At 58.0% G+C, this 20,237-nt stretch overlaps 1 protein-coding gene and 1 pseudogene across 4 annotated transcripts; one reads left to right on the forward strand and one right to left on the reverse strand.

Moving 5' to 3' along the window:
* Positions 1 to 3,593: 3,593 nt before the first annotated feature.
* On the reverse strand, positions 3,594 to 4,408 carry LOC148108758 (uncharacterized; annotated as a pseudogene).
* On the forward strand, positions 3,774 to 17,450 carry TSKU (tsukushi, small leucine rich proteoglycan). Of its 4 annotated transcripts, XM_045816246.2 has the most exons (3): positions 3,806 to 3,865; positions 9,888 to 10,072; positions 14,963 to 17,450. In XM_045816246.2, exons 2-3 carry the CDS (start codon positions 9,988 to 9,990, stop codon positions 16,045 to 16,047), a joined length of 1,170 nt encoding a protein of 389 aa, XP_045672202.2. In that variant the 5' UTR covers positions 3,806 to 3,865; positions 9,888 to 9,987; the 3' UTR covers positions 16,048 to 17,450. The 4 variants fall into 4 exon arrangements, with proteins under 4 accessions (XP_045672201.2, XP_045672202.2, XP_045672205.2 ...); XM_045816245.2 differs by lacking the exon at positions 9,888 to 10,072 and having other exon boundaries at positions 3,774 to 3,865; XM_045816249.2 differs by lacking the exons at positions 3,806 to 3,865; positions 9,888 to 10,072 and adding an exon at positions 5,852 to 7,933.
* Positions 17,451 to 20,237: the final 2,787 nt, after the last annotated feature.

The following is a 20,237-nucleotide window of genomic DNA, read 5'->3' on the forward strand; positions in this document are numbered from 1 at the left end:
GAGGCTCGGTTTCCACATCTGTAAAATGGAGCTAAGAGATGACCTAAGAAGTGTGCTCAGAGGCTCAAAAATGAATTCGTGTGTGGAAGGACTTTGTAAAGCCTAAGGAGTTCGCCCTGTCCGCCGGTCCCCACACTGCCAGCAGAATCACCACGCAAGCTTTTAAAAGACACGGCCTAGCACAAGGCAGCTCAGCCCCGTGGAATCAGAAGAGGGCTTGGACGGGCAGCCTTTGTCTTCCAGCTCTTCTTTTCTATTATTTCCTCACGTGGTCCTGATGCTCTATTAACTTTAGATCTGCCAGCTTCTGACCACTGGAAAGAGGAAAACGCAGCAAGAAAAATAGATTCGGGAGGTTCGTGGAAATACGTTGGATTTGGCGGGTTTTCTGGTCAGGGCTTGACAGCTACGATAAGGGGGAGAAAAAGACCTTTTAGCTTTCTCAAAACAGGGGAAATGAGCAAGGCAACGGAAGGGACTCCTGGTGCCTTTGACCTCGTCTGGAGAGTTCTAAGAAAAAAAGAAATCCTCACCCAATGACCCTCTGCTGGAGTGTGGCTGGTCAAGGAAATCAATGAAAAGCACGCAGCGCCTACAGCATACACCATTTTTGCATCTGTGTTCATTCATTTGATCCTCCCTATGTCCCTGTGACGTAGGGCTTTTTATTTATTCCCATTTTCCAGGGAAGGAAACTGAGGCTCACGGGAAGAAAGGGACTAGCCCGAAGTCCATAGGTAGGCGAGGCTAGAGCCATGGTTTGCCTCTGGGACACTTCGGTCCCGAGGTCTCTCTTACTATGCTACATTTTGCTTTTGTGTGGATTGTACAAGGAGCACGGGAGCCGTAACTACTGTGCAGCTCTGCAAAAAACAGGTTGTGTGACGTTGGACGGACCTCTTGCCTTCTCTGGGCCTCACCACAGTCAATCTGTGTGGTTGTTAAATGATTATTTAACAGGAATTAAATGATGTAATGACTTTTAAAGTATCCAGCACAGTCCCCTGGCATGTGGTTAACAGTCAGGATGGCGGGGGGGAGAATGATGACAAAGGGAGTGGCAACGTAATAGAACAAAGGACCAACTTTGCCAGGCAGAGGGCTTCCTGCGGGAGGGGAACCTGGACAGAGACTTGAAGAATGTAGAGGTGCTCCCCTCCCTCATCTCCCTCCCCCAGTTCCAGGTGCCTAAAGGCCTAGAGCTTTAAATGTGTAAGAAGGGGTGCCCAGAAATGAGGCTGAAGAGGTGGGGGTAAGGGGCGGGGGCATATCTCATGGGCCTTGAATGCCAAGCCAAGGAGTCTGGCTTTTGCCACTGAAAGGTTTTAAGTAGACAAGTGTCATGATCAGTTTTGCAGATTTGGAGTTTAGGAAGGTTATTTTTGCTGCAGTGTAGACAGCGGACAAGGGAGGTGGGTAGGGCTGATGGACATTCCCCACCTAAAGCCCAAGTCAGGGAAGATGAGGGAAATGAGTTTCAGAAACTGCCTCCAGCCACCAACCAAGGTGTGAAGGGCTGTTCATCTTGTGTATTGCAGGAGCCTGGATCCTTCCAGCCCAGCCAGCTAGGCCCTGCATACAAAGGCCAGTGGGAGTTAGCATCCCCCTTGCCCCCACCCCCTGAGTTGGGGGGGTTGATTGTTGATTATTTATCTCCATTTCTCAGATGCCCAGCAGGAGCCTCACTCCGAAACTCCGAAACTCCAGAAACTCCACATCGAGGGAGGGGAGGATGAAAGTCTCCAGGCCGCGGGGCCCAGGGGGATTGTACTGAAAGAAAGCCCCCTCCCCCACAGGGAAGGGGGCTAGAGAGTCAGATGGCCATTCCCCAGTCCCTTCCCCTCCCAAGCCTGCCTCTACATCTCCCTGATGGGAGATGTCGAGGTATAAGAATCCTGGCAATTAACACGGCAGGACGGTGCTTCCTGTGAGCCAGATACTGCTTTACTTTACTGTTCACTTCTCCTAACAGCCTCTTTTGCAGCTGCAGAACCTCAGAGAGCACAGGCCCCTTGCTAAGATCACGCAAAGCCGGGCAGCGGCGGGGCTCTAAACCCTGTCCAAGCTCAGGGCCCTCACCAAATGCTTTCTTGGGGTCTCCTCCCCCAGGCAGGGAGAAGGGTCTGGGAAGGGCTCTCCGTCCTCCTGAGAGCACCGGGCTGCACAGCGAACGATTAGGGGGTGCCGAGTTGAATCGCAGCTGCGCATTTATTATGAGCTCAACTGTGAGGAAGTGACCGACGCAAAGGAGTACAATTTCAAACACTGATGAGAAGTCTGGCTGCTCGGCCCTCCGGCCTCCTAGTTCGGGCAGCTGGGTTTCTAATTGGGGGAGGACAATGGGCAGAGGCAGAGGACAGAGGAGAGCTCTTCCGGTCCCACACTGATAAGACCAGGCTCCCAGCCTTCGCCCCGCACCTCCCTGATAGGCAGGGTCTGGGGGTCTCACCCAGGTGAGCACCGTCTACAGGACCTACACAGGGACTGGCTGCAGGGGAAGCCTCGTGAGAGCACTTTGTGCTCCGGGTAGCCGATTCCGGTTTGCTGCCCTGAGGCTGGGGTAGCGGCCTCTACTCCTCCTTCCCCATCTCTACGTACCTCCCTCGTTTCCCAGGCAGACAGACAGACAGACAGACACACACACACACACAAGCCCAAGCAACTTTTTGTAATTAAAAAAAAAAAGTAATAAAGAAATAAGAAGCAAAAAGACTGGGAGTGCAAGTCTGGGCCACTGCAGGGAGAACATTGCCCAATCTCTGCACCCAGGGGCCCTCTCCACAACAGGGGGTTCCTGGGAGGTCCAGGGTTCAAGACCAAAGCCTCCTTCCACCCCTGGGCTTGATACCTCTGGGGTGCCTGACAACTTGTCTACGTGTGTTGAGACTCAAACTCACCCCCCTCGCCAGCCCCAGCCCCACATTAGAAATGCATCCACCAGGCAATTCCTCTCCCAATCCTCATTTTTAAAAGTTTTTGTTTTGTTTTGTTCTGTTTTGAGATGCCTTCCTGACCTTATAAACATAAAGGGGGTGAAGAGAGGATGAGCTGCAGAGGGAGGAATAAATGGTGCCTCGTCACACACGCAGTTTCCCTTCTTAGAAATCCGACCAGAAGTCCACGGTTCCCTTCAGAAAAAAGAAGTCGCTGCGTTCCCTCTCCTCTCCGGCTAGTTTCTCTGCGGAAGCCTGCCTCTCTCCCCTCTGCGGGTTCGTCTTTCAGCCAGTCTGCTTCTCACTAATGTCTCTGGACCTCTTTCACTCATTTAAAAAAAAAAAGGAGGGGATGAACGCGAGAAGAGGGAACCCTCACCCACCCAATCTCTTTCTTACCAACGTCCCCCACCCTCTGACTCGCGCGCGCGCGCGCGCGCGCACACACACACATACACACACACACACACACACACACACACACACACACACACACACACACACACACTCTCGCGACCTCCAGATGTTCCCGACCGTGCGGCCATCTGCTGAGGTTGCTCAGGCGCTCTAGGGGAGGGGGCAGGGATCCCGGTTGCAGGAAGCTGGGAGCGAGGCCGACTGGAGTGGGCGAGAGCTGCGTGCGCACTTTTGAGACGCTCCCTAGGGTGGAACCCGGGCACTGCTAGGGCTTCGCAGGCGGGCGGGGGGCGGGGCGGGCGCGCGCCGGGAAAGTCGGCACTTTGGCGACACTCCCTACGTCGTTGGGCGGCGGGCCAGAGCCGCCACTGGGCGCCAGGAGGGCGGGGGGGCTCCCAGCGGCGGGCGGGGGCTGGGGGGCGGGCCGCGCCGCGCCGAGAAAAGCGCCGGCCGGAGGGCCCGCGGCCGGGCCGCCTGGGTGAGCGCGCCGAGGCGGCAGCGGCGCAGGCTTCCAGGTGGGTGTGGGTCCCGGGCGGAGCCCGAGTCCGCGCTGCGTGCGAAGGTCCGGAGCCCCCGACCTCAACCTCGCGGCCCCATCCGGCGGGCAGGCGGGCGGGCGGCGCTGGACTCTGGGGGCGGTCCCCGGGCCCCTCAACTTTTCCTGGATCCAGGGCGTCGGCAGTGGCTGCGGGGCGCCCGGGGCTCGGCCGGGGTAGGGAACCCGTACCAAGGGGAGAGGGCTTCCAGGAGACAAAGGCTCTGGGCGCGGGCCGGGGGCCGGCGCCTCTGGGGTCTTTGTGCGGACACGTGCATCACGCGTTTGTGGGTCTTTGTAGATTTGGATCCAGGGACGTGCATCTGCCCGCGCCTTTGTGTGTCCGTGGCTTTGTGTGGCTGTTTCGTGCCTGTGTCCACGTTTTGTGGGCCCGCGTTTGGTTGTGGGTGTGGGTGGGCTCATCGTCGTGTGTCCGCGTACGTGGTCTGTGCCTGTCGACGTGTCTGGGTTGGATGTCCGTGGAGTGTGTGCGCGCCGAGAGCCAGACACCGCCCCAACTCCTCGCTCCCCTGCTGTCCACCCGGGCCCCCGACTTGACTTCAAACTTTTCTACTGGTTCCTCAGGCAACAGCCCCCGTCCCCCTCCCGCTGCAGCCGGGGCGGGGGCGCTGGCAGCCCTCCCCTCCTTCACCTCCTGGGGTCCTTAGAGTCGCGAGGGGATAGAATAGGATGGGGGGGGGTGATCAGCCGCGCTAGGGGACTCGCCCAGGCCAGGGCTGGGCGGAGCGTGCCGGACACCCCAGCCGACCCAGCTGGGAGAGGAGAGGTAAGCGGCCAATCCTGGGCTCCGGCGGGGGGCGGGAGGCGGGGGGGAGGCTGGAGACAGGAGTGGAGACGGCAGCCGGTGTTGCCCGCCCCGCGCTTCTCGGAGGGAGTGTATGTGACCGAGAGAGACGTGTCTGCTTGGCGAGAGGCCGGCCCCAGCCGCCGGCTCCGCTTTGAGATCCGCTCTCTGCTGGCGTCCCGCCCCCGGGGGGTGGGGGGAGCAGTCCTCCGACCCAGTAGGTGAGGAGGCGACGGCTTCTGGGATCCCGGCACTTACTGGTTCCCAGTGGGACGCCACGGGCCCACAGTCCGGCTCTGAGCGAGCTGCTGAGCCTGTCGGAGTCGCGGTCACCCTGTTGTGGTTGGGGCGAGAGAACTCCCTCTGGGTGCCCAGCGTGCAGTCGGGATTACCCGCGCTGCGGGATTCGGCCTGAGAGCCGTGCCGCCCACACTTGAGGTGACTCAGGAACTTCTCCGATCCTTCCTCCCTGCCTGCTCTACCCTTCAGATAAGTCCAGACTTGCGGAGCCTTAGGTCTGACCCGAGCGGGAGCGCTGAGGGGTGGGAGCCTGCTGGGCCTTTGATCCTGAGTCGAAGAGATAGCCCTAACACCTTCCCTTCCCTGCCCCCTCACCGCCCCCCAACCCTGGCGCAGTCTTTAACCTCGAGTTTTGGGGATGCTGCAGATGTGAAGGAGGGCCACGAGCCACTCACCTGGGAAGAAGGCAACCGTGGGCACTTTCCTTTCCGGGCCTCAGTTTCCCTTCTGGAAAGGAAGGTGTGAACAACTTCTCCCCTCCCTTTCTGTTGTGGCTGACTGGTTGAGACCTCAGAACCTGGAAACACTTTGATGTTTAACACACGCCTCCGTTCTGTCTTGAGCAGTTCCCCAGGCAGTAATTTGCTGTATTGAATGGGGAGAGGTGGCTTTGAAGTTAGGGAGGGATGAAGTGAGGTGGGCCTGGAGCCCCTGCAGCCCGGGAAAGGAAGGCTGGAATGCAGCTGTGGGGGGAGGCCAGGGGACTGTGCCAGGGAAGCAGGAAGTGTCTAGCACTGCATGGCTGTGTATTCTGATAACACCACAGAGGTGGTCAGCCTTGTGGACTATAAGATGTAAGGTGTGTGTTGGGGTGGGGTGGGGTGGGGATTGGAATTCCTCTGGGAGGGAGGGGAGGGGCCAAATATGAGGACCTTCAATGACAGGCCGGAGAGCTGGGATTTGAATCTGCAGGTGGGAAGCTGCTGGAGCGTTTAAACCAATCAGGGTGGGATTGGTAATTTCAGGAAACCTTCCTCTGTCTTGTGGGCAGTGCTGGAGACTGGGAGACCACTCTGCAGGCACAGTTAGAGTGAAGAATCTAGATTTTACTCCCGCTCCATGGCTTCTTAGCCCTGTGAGCTTGGGCAAGTAACTTTACCTCGGATTCTGTCTCCTCATCCTTCAGATGTGAGCAGCAGTAATTCCTGTCTCACTGATCCATTGTGAATGCCAAATAGGATGATGAGTCCCCGTGCTAACGAAATGGGACGAGTTTGTGCTGTGCCTTACAGTGCTGGATTGCACTGTCAACGGAGGCAGAGACAGCTTCACCTGCGGTCCTCAACCTGATTTCACCACCTGGCAAAGCCCAGAGTCTCCTGCAAGCTTGGGCCAGTTTCGTCCTCACCAAGCAGGAGGAAGCTTTCTGTCCAGGACATTTCATTCATCTGGTGTATCCCCTTTCGTGTGGCCAGGCCCCACGCAGGCGATGAGGAGGACACCGATCCAAAGATGGTCACAGACCACGAAGTGTATCATATTTTGACATGAGCAGCCCAGGGGCCAGGGGAGCCTAGGGCGACAGTGCTTGTTAAACAAAGAAAAGAAAGGCAGCTCTGTCATCTTCTCATCTTTGTCAGAGGAACAGCCTGTGCAAAGGCGTGGGGCCCTAGAAGCAAGCCAGGCTTCTAGTCTGGCAAGCTGTCTCTGTGGGATGGGTTTCAAGTGGGAGCAATGGTGAGGTCCCAGGCTTCTGTTGGGATTGTACTGTAGCACCCAGTAAGGCTGACAGTTGGAGGCAGGGGGCCAGGAACAGCGCTGTTGTAGCGGTCCAGGCCAGGAGGGCTCCTGAGCTGAACCTGGGCAGGGCGAGGTCACTGCCCGGCTTGCGGGGTGAGAGAGGCGAAGACGGTGACCCACCTACGCAGGGATAGCCGCCAATTCGCATTCTGTCCTCCTTGTGCACAGATGACACTCCCGCTTCAGCCTGCTTTGGCTCTGCAACCTTGCGAGACCCCCTTCCCAATTCCCTGATAGATCCTGGTCGGCATTCGTAGCGCAGACAGGGCCCTGGATGGTGCGCCAAGAGAGAATCCAAGGCTCCGGATGCATTTCGGATTCTTTAAACTCTGCCCCTGCCTCACCTTCAGATCTGCTGGTGTCATAGCTCCTTTTCCTTTCCTGGCCCCTGAAAGCAGTCATGAGGGGGCAGGAACCCCCGTGCAATGAGCACCAATGTGCGCCAGGCCCGGGACTGTGTCTTCATTTTACGTTGTGTAATCATCCCGGTGACCTGCTGGGAGCAATACCACAATTCTCACCACGTTACAGAGGAAGCCTCGGACTCGGGTGAGGGCACACGCAAGCCTCCCAGCAGGAGAGGCTCTCGGGTTGGAGTCCGGTCCGCCTGGCTGCAAAACCCATCCCCTCGCCCCAGACTGCCTCCCCGTGAGTCCACACAGGCTGCCTTCCAGCGAAGGCAACTTGGCAAGCTTCAGGAAGAAGACGTGCTGGACGGAGGTAATAGTCTTGGGAGCCGTGTCCATTTCCCTGTAGATCGTCCTCCTCGGGCAAGGTCACTGGGCCCAACTGTGCCAGGGATAATGTCATAGAGGAGGCCAGGCACTGGCTGTCAGAGGACCTGGAGCCTGAGTCCAGCCCCTGTCCTCACTGGCTGTGTGATTCTGGACAGAGCACCGAACCCCTCTGGGTCTCTTCGCGGAGCTGTAAGAGAGACACAGTGCCAGCCAACCTGCTGATCCTGCAAGGTGACTGAACGGATCATAGCGGAGGCGGCGGAAAGGTTAAGAGGCGTCCTTTGGTGCAGTGGTAGTATTCGGCATGCCTGGTGCCTCTCCCTGTGTTACCCGCTCTGCCAGCTCCGGTGCTCAGCGCAAGGACATACACATCAATGCGACTCCAGCCCTGCTCGCAGGACAGACAGGGAAACATAATCACAGTCCAGCACGATCAGCTCTAGCCGTCGCCCACACAGGCCCATTTGTAAGTTGAGTCCCAGTGGTATAAGGAGGGATTTGGAGCTCAGACGTCTGGGTTTGAGCCCTGGTTCCTCTACGACCCAGCTGAATACTATCAGTCTCGTCTGCGAAAATAGGGACAGTGATCCCCATGGGCAAGGACTGTGATGAGGTAGAAACAAGATGGCGGCATAGAAGGTGCGTGGTGAGCTGACGTGTTGGTACAGATGTGTGGCATTAGTGATTCTGTTGGGAGAGTCAGCCCTCAAGGCCCTGAAATTCTTTCTGCCTTGCGTTTCCAGAGCTGATGTGGGGGTGGGGGTGGGGGGCAGGACGTTCGCGGAATTTCCACCTGGGGATTTCGCTGGCATCGGCCCAAGTGAGCTCATGGCAGAGAGAACAGGGTGGGAGGCAGCTCAGCACTGAGCGGCCTGTCTCAGGTGGGTGCTGGGGCCCTGGTCCAGCCCAAGGCTCAGCCTCCCACCCACCTTCTGCCTGTGCCAGCGGCTCCCTCTTGCAGTTGTGGTGAGGAGCTGGCAGACCTTTGGCCCAGAAATGCTGCGGTAGGGCACCAGGGGTAGGCACCTGGGGCCAGGAAGACCTAAGCCAGAACCCCAAGCTCTAGGTCGGTCTCAGAGAAGAAGGAGGGAGTTTGGGGCCTGGCCAGCCAACACCAGCACGCTGTCCAGAGAATGTTAGTATAAGCAGTCACAGACCTGCCCGGGGCTTGGCACTGCGCTGGGTCCTTGACGGGGGTGGGGGGGGGACATAAAGAAGAATGACACGGCCATTGCCTTCTGGAAGCTCAATGATTCATCGCCGTCATCAACTGCCACACATGGAGCACTTAGCATGTGGCAGACATTGAGCTGAGTGTTTCACATGCTATCCCATAATGCTTTGACCAACCCCTTGTCGTCGCCCCTATTGAGGACACCGAGACCCAACAAGGTTGGCACTTGCTAAGGCGTGCAGGCCCGGGGCTGGCCTTCCACTTGGGTTTGAGTGCCGCAGCTGATCCTGAATTGCTGGCCTGCTCCCTCAGCCGAGTGTCCGCCATGGCCTCCCGGCCTGGCTCTGACCCCAGCGGGTGGAAGGGATGAACAGGTGAGGAAGGCAGGGTCACGGCCCAAGCCGCTCACACCTGAAGTCAGGAGACAGGCAGGTAAATCACAGGAGAGAATGCAGTCAGTATGCACCCGAAGGAGGCGCGCGGACGGCGTGAGAGGCCCAGGGCGGGAGCCGCAGCTCTGGGGCCCGAGTGGACAGAACAGGCCAGGGCCACGGCGGGCCAGGTGGATGCAGGCGCTGCAGTCAGGCGTGGGGACCCGGGTCCTGGGCCCTGCTCTGCCGTTTCCTTGTTGTCACTACCCCCGCTGGGCCTGTTTCCCATGATCTCTGGGGGACCTTCCAGTTCCCCACCCTGAATTCTCCAAGTTTGAGGAGGTGCGAGCAAGGGCCAAGAGTTGTTCAGAGCTCCTCACCGTAGGTTCAGGTCAAGATGGGGGCTCAGCTGGGGGAGGGAGGACCGTGGGGACAGCGTGCCTCTGTGGCAGAGTGAACTTGATGTCTGTAGGTAGAAGGAGAGGTTGGGAGGGCTTTGAGAAGGGGAGTGATGTGGCCACAGCTGTCCTGGGGGCTGTCTGAGCAGGCCCTCGCTGGGAAGGAGAGCTGCCTCGAGTCTGTTAGTAAATAACCATGTGGCTCTTGCTTCTGACCTCTCAGGGCCATCAGCCAACTTTCCTTAGAGTCACAGTCACCAAGGAATAACTCCTGGCCCCAGCCCAGAGGACCTTATGCTATGTGCCCCTAACCCAGGGTGGGTAGTTTCTAAGCCCTCGTGTTCTGTAGGCTGGCTGACCAGGGTCTTTTATCTGCAGGGTGGGGTTTGGAGAAGAAGTGCTACATCTTGGGCCAAAGATCCCTTTTCTCCCTTCCTTAGATGGTGGTCACCTGTCTGCCTTTCCCTTTCTCCGCAGGGTAGATCACAGGTCCCAGAGGGAGGCAGAGTCCGTACCGTTACATAGATGGGGAAACCGAGGCTCAAAGAAAGAAAACTGTGAAGGTCACACAGGTGGAATGCTGGGCACTAGAATCCGGTTCTTCTGGGTCCAAGGCAGGTGTTGGCGATCTTATTCTGACTTGCTCTCCTGTCCCACTGCTGGTATGTAAGCCTCGTGAGGACGGGGGCCTTGTCCCGCCACCCCCCCCCAACATACACCTCCCGTGGCCTCGCACGGCGCCCTGCACTCGGTAGAGATTTAGTGAATGCTTCTGGTACGTGTTGACGTCCTGAGACACTGGAGATGCACGGTCTGGGCTAAACGTCTCTCTCCCCGCGAAGCCGGAGGAGCTCAGGCTCAAAGAGGAGAGGGGACTTGTCCACAGGTGTGAGCAGGCCAGGCTGGGGCTCCTGACTGTCCCCCAGGGTCAGTCTTGTCACCATGCACAGTCGTCCTGTTGCCTCCCCTTCACCCCCAGAGAGTGATGAAGGGATTGGGGGAGGGCCCCTGGGGGACTCCTGCGCCACAGCGGGGGAGAGGCACAGGCACTCATCAACCGCATGTCTGCCTCGTCCTGGCGCTGTGGTCTCTGGTCCTCACAACGACCCCTTGAGGAAGGTGGTGTTGTCTTCATTTTAGGTGAGGAAACAGCTGAGAGAGGAAGTCACTTCCCGAAGTTGCCAGGATCGTAGCTCCTTCAGAGCCGAACTGATCAGAGGGAATGGATCCCAGAATGACATCTGGAGGGCCACCCCTGACCGGTGGCAGAGGCCTCCTAGAATAACAAGTCGGGAAAAGCTCTGGGGCGCTGCACAGTTTCCCCAGGAAGGGGCGCTGTGATTGAGCAAGGACCTCCACAGTGGATATGGCTATAGGTCCGATCGAAAGGCGCTCTTTCCATCATGTGGCCTCCACTCCCCCCACCCCGGGGCCTCATTTCTCTACGGGAAGATTCAGCTTCCCAGTCTCATCTTCACACCTATCTTCTCTAAGGCCGATGGGGCCAGCATCACTGTCCCAGATTCATAGTCTAAGGAACTGGTCCGGAGAGGTAAAGTGACTCGCCTGGTTCACACTGCAGGTTAGCACCCAAGGTTTCTGGTGGTTTCCATCAAGGGGAACTCAACATTCCTCATCCCTTCTCAGATCCAGCAGCCCTATGGAGAAACAGTGTACCTTCTGGGAAAAAACTGCTCTCCCAGGGGATGCCCATAAGAGCTTTGACATGTTCCATATGTGTGAGCTGAAGGAAGGAGGAAGAGAGATGGGTCAGGCCTGCCTGCTGGCCTCCACCCACCTGCTCCCTGTCTGTGGGGGAAGGCAGGGTAACCCACACTGCAGTCTTCCCATGTGCTAGGCAGACGAAACCATTCTGTTTCGTCTCCACCACAGTCCTATGAGCTGGCTATTCACATCTCCATTTTCCGGATGGGGAGACTAAGGCTCAGAGATTGTGGCTAGCCAAGATCGGAGAAAGCCGAGATGGCCATGGTCTTTTAGGAGGCTCTGTGAGTATGTTTGTCAGTGTGTTTTATATATATTTCTCCTGTAAGAGAGGAAATAGGGGAGAAAAGGAGATTAAGACATGTTTAAATCGCTCAAAGTTCTACCATCTAAAGAAAAACTACTGTTATGTGGATATATTTTCTTCTAGACTTTCCAAAATTAGGATTTGGGTTGGTTGTGTGTGGGGTTTTTTTTAATGCATAGTTATAATTTTCCTAGACATGCAATTTGTCCTTATGATACCTAACATTATGGCATCAGCCCCCTCTATGAGGCTGCCAACTTTTCTGAGCATGATTTTTATGGACTCCGTAAGACCCCCAGGAGACTTCAACGTCCATCCTGAGTGGGCTGGGAAGTCCTAGTCTGGAATCAGGAGACCAGAGCCTGAACATGGGCCACCACCCCCTCACTAGGGGCCGTGGACAAGTCACTGCACGATGGGTCACAGGCTCCACATCACTCCAGTGCCTGGTGGCACACCCTGCTCTGTGGCCCTCGTGCCATCCAAACAGCAAAGGCCTTTTGTGAACTATAAAGAGCCGCACCCCTGGCCAGAATATTCCTTATCTTCCCTCAGTCTCCCCCTGAGAAAGTTCTGCCTTCCCCTTGGCTCCTGAGCCTTTTGCTAAGGGCTTGGCGCCACAGCGCCAGGCCCTAGCATCTCTGAGACACTCACACAAAGGCACCCCTCCCGATGTCACCCCAGAGGGGATCTCCTCTGGGCAGGACAGGGACACCGGCCCACACCTCAGAAGTCGTAAGGCACCAGGGATTCTTCCTTCCTCTTGACTGCGTGGGACACCCCGGAGAGGCCTCTGGGCTGTGTCGCGAGCTCACAAAAGCCCCGGAGCCACTGAGTATTAAAGACCGTGGCACGCGCGTCTTCACAGCTGCCAGTGGCAAAGCAGAGCCTGGCCTGAGCTCTCTGGCCATGTCGTGGCCGTGTCGCTCTTCCTTTCCCAGCCAAGTACAGAAGCGCGCGTTCCGCTTGGCCCGAACCAGGTCGGAGGTTACCAAGGCCTGGGTTCAGTTCTCATCGTCCCTTTCCTCTAAAGTGGACCCAAGACTGCTGACCGCCTGGCGTGACTGCAGATGTGGGGGGGAATGTGCGTCCAGCACTGGCCCGTCGTGAGGACCGGCTCGGACTGTCCCCGTCAGCATTTGCCACCGGGAATGGCCAGGCCTGGCCCAGAACAGGGGCCCCGGCAGAGGTGGCCGCTGTGCAGGGCTGAGCGCGGACCAGCGCAGTTATGCGGGTGGGCCTCGGTCTGTGCTCCCGCTCCCTTTACGTCAGCTGTCCTGTCTCCAGTGGCCTGGTGATGACCACCTTGCGTTCGTGCCCGGCTCCTCACAGTTCGCATTGCGCTTTGGTGGGAGCTGAATCGCCTCGTGTGAAGAGGGCAGGGCAGGAGTGACCGCCTTGCGGAACAGAGGACAGGCGGGGGCCTGGGGAGGCCGGTAAGAGGCCCTGCTCTGGAGGAGAGGGTTGGGGCTCTGTCGGGCTGCCGGTTACATAAGCAGGAGCTCACGAGGGGCCATCTGGCATTTAATAGGCACATTGTATAATCACCTTTGGGAACCAAAGGGTAACCTCGGGGCCTTTGTGTGTGTGTGTGTAGTGTTTGTTTAAACCCCAGGAAGGGTGCGTGTGGGCAGATCGGCTTGGCCGGGAAGGTGGGGCTCTGAGTGGTAATGAACCCCTGTGGTGAGAAACTCACCCAGCAGAACAAAGGGGGCCTGGAGCAACTCAATATTTTCCTTTTGGTTCCAGACATTGGAACACTCTGTCCTGCCTCAGTTGGGACCAAGCCCAGGATGCACCTGGGCCGGGTTTAATCCTCAAATTGGACTCTACAAAAGAAAGGGGTGGGAGAGGAGAGGCCCACAAGGAGGGGGGCGGAGAGAAGAGCCCCACTTCTCGCTGACCCTGGGCAGAGCCGGAGTGCGGATCAGATGGCTGCCCCTTTAAAGTTTCATGTAGGGCTGGTAATGCTATCCTGCTGTTCCCTCCCCACCCACCCCTCCCTGAGGGCCAGTGGGAGGGATGGGTGTGGGGGAAGACTGAGCAGGGGGGCAGGGCAGGGCCACCCCAGATGAAGAGACCTGCTGGGGTGAGGCTGAGTGCCTTCTGTCTCCCGGCAGAGTGGCCGCTGTGTGGCAGGAGGGAGGTAACCACAGACTGTGCTGTGAGAGGCTTCACAACTCAACCCTCTCTCATCCCCCTGCAAGCCCCTCCCTCAGCACCTCTGTCTGCAGAGCTGCCGTGGGTGTGAACTCAGGCTGTGGGTGGGTGTGAGGAATGAATGCAACAACATACATGGAGTGCCCGGCATCGCCGGCAGCTACTGTTATAATTGTACAGGGAGGGAAACTGAGGCCAGGGAGGGAAGTAGCTTGTGTTATAGCATGTGTCAGTGGGAAAAGCCCCTCTTGGGCTTCTCTCCGCTGGCCACCTCCCCAGTCCTGGAGGAAGCAGATGAAAAGAGGGGAATTGGGATTGAGCAGGCCTGGGTTCTAATCCTGCCCTGCTTTTCCTAGTTTGGGAGAAAACCCTGTTCCTCTGTGAGCCTCTAGTTCTTCATCTGTATAATGAAGGAACCAGCCCAGCTGCCTGCCCTTGGTCAAAGGAAGGGCCAACAGGGCATAATAGCTGCATCAGCTGTGGGTAGGGACAAGGCAAGGGAGAAGGGGCTTGGGACAGGTGTCCCCAGAACCCATCTGAAAGTCTAGGCACAGGGTCCCCAGTTGGAATAAGGATCCTGCCTCTGGAGAACAGGCCAGGGAGTGGACTCAGGACTAGGGACTCAGCTGTTGTTACCCACAAAAGGGGTAGGGTGGGAACAGTCACTGCAGGCCCCCCTTACAGGGAGAGGCTTCAGTCTCGGGGATGGAGTGTGGGTCTCAGACATGGCTCAGCCACTGCCACACCACGACAGTGAGTCATGCTTCCTCTGTACTCCATCCAGGTCCTTTCCCCCGTACATGTGGCCGTGCATAGCTCTCTGAACCTTCCACATCTCAGTTCCCTCTTCGTGAAGTGGCCACGGAATAGCGCCTTGAGTTTCTGCCATTATGAGGGTTAAGTGGGACTGCGCCGGGAGGCGGGTAGTGCAGCGCCCAGCACCCAGCACTTGCTCAGCAGAGACAGATGGAGCACCGGAGGCTGTCAGAGCTGGAGAGGGCAGCCAAAGACCCATCCAGTCCAGGAGGGTTCCAGCAGGGTGGTAAGCAGGCTGGAAGGTTCCAAGTGCCCACCCTCACATCAGCCAGAGCATGCCTGCCTTTACGTGCTCATCTTTTTTTAAGCAAGTGTTCCGCTGCTCCGCCGATCTGGCCTAACCCCTTCACCATACAGGTGGAGAGACTCAGGCCAGAGAGGAGCAGGGACCAGGGTGTTTAGGGGAGCAACCTGGGAGGACAGGACTGGCAGTGGCAACGTTCGGCTATGCCTAGATACACCGGCTCGAGGCTTCTGTGCTAGGGCGAGAACCATCTGGTATGGGGTACCCGCTGCCGTCCCTCACCTGTGGCTCTCTTTCCAGCCCCCACCATGCCGTGGCCCCTGCTGCTGCCCCCGCTGCTGTTGCTGCTAGCTGCGAGCGGGGCCCAGACAACCCGGCCATGCTTCCCCGGATGCCAGTGCGAGGTGGAGACCTTTGGCCTCTTCGACAGCTTCAGCCTGACCCGCGTGGATTGCAGTGGCCTGGGCCCCCACATCGTGCCCGTGCCCATCCCTCTGGACACGGCGCACTTGGACCTGTCCTCCAACCGGCTGGAGACCGTGAACGAGTCGGTGCTGGCCGGGCCGGGCTACACCACGCTGGCTGGTCTGGATCTCAGCCACAACCTGCTCGCCAGCATCTCGCCCACCGCCTTCTCCCGCCTTCGCTACCTGGAGTCGCTTGACATCAGCCACAATGGCCTGGCGGCTCTGCCGGCGGAAAGCTTCACCAGCTCACCCCTGAGCGACGTGAATCTCAGCCACAACCGGCTCCGGGAGGTCTCGGTGTCCGCCTTCTCCACCCACAGCCAGGCCCCGGCGCTGCACGTGGACCTCTCCCACAACCTGCTCCACCGCCTGGTGCCCCAGCCTGCGGGGGCCGGCCTGCCCACGCCCGCCATCCAGAGCCTGAACCTGGCCTGGAACCGGCTCCGCACCGTACCCGACCTCCGGGACCTGCCCCTGCGCTACCTGAGCCTGGATGGGAACCCGCTGGCCGCCATCGGCCCAGGCGCCTTCAGGGGGCTGGCGGGCCTCACGCACCTGTCACTGGGCAGCCTGCAAGGTCTCCCCCAGCTGGCGCCCTACGGCTTCCGCGAGCTGCAGAGCTTACAGGTCTTGGACCTGTCGGGCAACCCCAAGCTCAAGTGGGCGGGAGCCGAGGTGTTCTCAGGCCTGGGCGCCCTGCAGGAGCTGGACCTGTCGGGCACGGGCCTGCTGCCTCTGCCCGACACACTGCTCCTCCAGCTGCCCGCGCTGCAGAGCGTCCGCGCCGGCCAGGGGCTGTGGTGCCGGCGGCTGGTGCGGGGGGGCGCCTACCCTCGGCAGCCTGGCTCCGGCCCCAAGGTGGCCCTGCACTGCGTGGACACCCGGGACTCGGCTGCTAAGGGCCCCGACACTTTGTGACAAATGGCGTAGCCTGGGGTCACATAACGGACTGCTGCCCTGGGCTCCCTTGGGGCCCGGGTAACTTATATTTTCATGTGCCAATGCCAGGGGGCATCCTGCGGGCGTCTGTGGCAGCATCCTCGGAAGAGAGCTGCGGACCTGGGGAGAGGCTTTGGAGCAGGAACAAAGTCTTGCCCCTTTGTGTCGTCCCCCAAACCATAAGTAGAAGGTCTTCGATGCCAAACCAGACAGCAGTCCCCTGCTGTCCTTCCCCACTTGTCCCCGAAGTGCCTTCCCTCAGGCCTGGGCCAGCCTGACCCGTGACAGGAGGAGGGTGGAAGGGAGCCACTGCTGCCGGACGGAGGTCAGGCCACGGCTGAGCATCCCCCTGGGCCCGCGGTCCAGTCACTCAGGGGCACGGGCTGCCTTTCTGAGGTAGCCCCCTCTTTGCTCTGGGCACATGAGGCCCACCTCATCCTTTTCTTTTCCTCTGGAACCCTGGGTAGGACCTTAGTCATGGAAGGAGCTGGAGAAAAAGTCAAGTGCACTGCCCCATGAGACAGACGGGGCAACTGAGGTCTAGAGAAGGAAAATGGCTACTCTGAGGCGCCACGGCGGAGGCGTAACCAGCCCAGCGCCCTGCCTCACAGTGAGGCCCTTTGCACTTTTCTGTCTTCTCTGAATCATGCCCTTTGTCCCCTCCTGGGCTCCCCCATCCTGTCATTTGTGCGCTTTCCCTGTATTCCCAGGACCAGCAAGGGCCTCGGAGGTGGGACTCTGGGCCCCGAGACCAGCTGTGCGGCCCAGGTTAAGTCAGTTCACCGCCAAGCCTCTGAAGCTTATCCCAGCCCTACCAGTTTCCCACTCTGGCATGGGGTCCCCCAGCATCAAGACTGGAAATTCATCCATTGACCCCTGAGGTGTACTGCAAGGAGTTGAGGCAGGCCTGGAAACCCCAAGGGGCCTCCTGGATGCAGCCCCCACTGGCCCTGAGCCCCACAGCCTGTCTCCCCCATCCATCAGGAGGCAGGTATGCCCATCAGAGTTTATGCTGCACCCCAGATGACATCTCAGCTTCCCAGCCCTGGGCACTTTCCTTAGTCTTTGTTTTATAAAAGTTGTTGCTTTTGTAAAGGACTGTCACTTCAACCACCCCACCCCCCACCCCTGCCGGCAGGGGATGGAAACCTGTCATTTGTAAAAGAAGAAAAACATTGCATTTGTTCACTTTTGTAATACTGTGTCCTGGGGATGCGCTGAAGGGGGAGGTGTTGGGTGGAAGCCTGGGCGTTTGTGGCCTATTGGGCCTCAGGGGGCTGGTCCCACAGAGATGCCCACAGGACAATGAGAACTCTGTCCTCCCCCACCAGCCCCACGCTACACCTAACTGGTCCTTGATTGAATAAACACTATAAAGAGTCCCGCTTTCCATCCTTCCACCCGCATTCACTCCACGGCCTGGCCCTGGGCAGCCTGTTCTCCCAGAAAAGCCCAGGAGGCTCGCAGGATTTGGACGGTGAGCCGACATGAGGGAGGCAGTTACTCAGGAGTGGCTGCTCCTTTTGCTGTAGCTGGTACCCTGTCTGGCCTTCTCTCCCCCATCCCTGCTGCCCCAGCTCCAGGAACACGTCAGGCCCTGGCACAGCTGTGCCTTTGCTCAGGCTGTTCCTCCGGGGCCTTGCCCTTCTGCCACCCCTGCCGCTCCACTCCTCCCCATTCTAATAGACCTGCTTCCTCCCTCACCTTCTCAGAAGGTTTCCCTAAGGTCCCCCCTCCCCTCCCTCCTGAGCTCCAGCAGTACCTGGTTCCTGCTTGGCATTTTGGCTGCTGCCTACCCTAACTCCCGTTTGCATACTTCCAGTTCTGGGAACTGGTTTCCAGCTCATCTGAATGCCTGTGCTGTCTCTAAGTTGTCGTCCTAACTGGCAAAGGTCCGCGGGAACATCCATCACCATCATCACCAACAATGACAAGGTTTTTTCTGCTGTCTGCTCTGTGCCGGGGGACTCATGTTCTCGGAGTGTGAGTGGGAAGGACACACAGAAGATACCTGGCCGTAAGAGCTGCACAGGGAGCTGTGAGAGCCCTGTGGTGGGGCTAGGAAAGCTTCCTGGAGGAGGTGGGTCCACAGAGCTGAGGACAAGGGGACCTGGACAGAGGGGGATGACACCTAGGGGGAGGGGGTTCATGGGTGAACAATGGCACAGAGCCCAGAACATTCAGGCTACAGGTATGGCTGGGAAGCTTGCCCATCATGTCACTTACCCCCCCCCCCCCGCCCCGCCACTTGGACTTCATGAGCACCCATCAGTCAATATGGAAGTAGGTATCAGGGTGAGACCCCAGCACTCCCAGTCCTCAGACTGGTTCTCCATCCCTCCCTCATCCCCTGGGATAAGAGAGCCTTCAAATGCAGGAGCAGGGGAGGGATCCTAGGGACTTTAACCCGGTGAGGCTGGGCCCTCCCAAAGTCCTCCTTGAAGGGAAAGGGTGTGGGGGACATGGAATGTAGGTGTCTTTGAAAAAGGTAATTAATTAATTAATTAATTAATAAGGGGACAAAGCGGTGCTGAAGGCAGGGTGGGGAGGCCAGGCCTGCAGAAGACGTGAGTTTTGGGGCAGGCCACCTCTGCCTTCGGCTGCAGCTTCATATCCGCAAAAGCTCCAAGGCGAGGACGGGACCGTCACACTGTGCCTCCCGTGCCGCCCTGGCCTCCGGCAAACAGAGAAGCCCCGCGGGCCAGCGGCCCTCCTGAGGCTCCCAGCCCGCAGCGCCACCATGTGGCCGCACATGGCCAGACACCCCGGGTCCGAGGGTTTGCGAAGCAAGGCCCGGGGCCCCTGGAGGCCAAAGGGGACCTGCGCAGTTTGCCCGGCCAGCACCTCTACCCCCTAGCCACACTGCCTTCATGCTGTCACAGTCAGCCCTCCTGGGATCCTGAGGCTGAGAATGAGGACGTTAGAACCTTACGGAATTATAAAGATGAGTGCAGAGGTCCCGTTTTAGAGTTCACAGAAAAGGATTAATTAAAACCTTGGGTCCATCATGAACCAGTCGTGTGACTTTGGCTACCTCGCTTTACGGCTCCGAGCCTGGAGAAGGGGGATGAGAATATCACCCTCCACGGGACTGTATGAGTAAATGAAGTAACATTTGTAAAGAATCAAGCACAGTGCCCGGCACAAAATTAACGCTCCATAAATGCTTGCTCCTGGCTTCATCGAACCACAGAATTAGGAAATAGATTACAGAATCAGGGAGTCTTAGACTCATGTTTTCATAACTGAGGCAGGACTGAAGAATGTCATAAAGGTTTCGGATTGTAGAGTTGCAGAACGACGCTCTAATCCACAGATCTTCGCTCTGGGTGCCGAACACAGAATAGGCCTTCAGCCCACGTCAGTTGAGGTTCAGGGATGGGCAGACCACTGAGGCGCAGTGTGTCATCCCGGCCCAGGCTGGCTCCCACACATCTCCCTCCATTTCACTAACAATACGGGTGCCCCTTACTGGACACATGTTCCTCAGACTAATACCATTTCCTCCTCACCGCAACTGCCCCAGCTGATATTGTCACCATACCGACGAGGATACCAGCCTGGGCCTGGCTTCGTCTGACCGAGGGTGAGTCATCCTTGCGTGTCCTACTTCGGTGGCTGGGCCAGCTGTGCGGATCCCACACGTCAGAGTGGGCAGAGGTGCTCTGAGAAACCCAAAAAACACTGGGATTCCATCTATTTTTCTGTTGAAAATAAATCAGGGAAGTTATGCAATTCTAAATACCTTCAGTCAGACCCTTGGTTCTATATCACAGAGCATGAAAAGCCAAACATCAAAGCCAAAGTCCTCCCCCGCCCCCACCCATGACCCTATTTCACGAATGCGGAGACTAAGGCCCAGAGAAGAGCAGCCCAAGGTCGCATGACAGGTGACCAGGATTCTGTGCTTCAGAGCCGGTTACGTAATTTGTGGGACCCAGTGTAAAATGACAATACAGAGCCTCATTCAAAATTATTGAGAATTTCCACATGGCAAGAGCAGAGCATTCAACCGAGCCCAAGGGCCTTCTAAGGTCCCACTGCCCACGAAACCAGCCCCGCTGCACTTTAATCACGCAGAGAAGGAAGCAGCAAACACCCAGTGCTGACCAGGGGCAGGTAGAGAGTCCCTGTGGATTCGTGTGTCATGTCATCCCTCTGGGAGCCAA

Source organism: Ursus americanus, chromosome 16 (assembly GCF_024610735.1).
Source record: "Ursus americanus isolate L20-20 chromosome 16, mUrsAme1.1.p, whole genome shotgun sequence".
NCBI classification, from domain to species: domain Eukaryota; kingdom Metazoa; phylum Chordata; class Mammalia; order Carnivora; family Ursidae; genus Ursus; species Ursus americanus.

Excerpts from the sequence above, each read along its gene's own strand:
- TSKU (XM_045816246.2), top strand. The coding sequence starts at position 9,988 with ATGCTGGGCACTAGAATCCGGTTCTTCTGGGTCCAAGGCAGGTGTTGG. Across the intron at positions 10,073-14,962 it reads GCTCTCCTGTCCCACTGCTG|CCCCCACCATGCCGTGGCCC; the intron begins GTATGTAAGCCT and ends CTCTCTTTCCAG.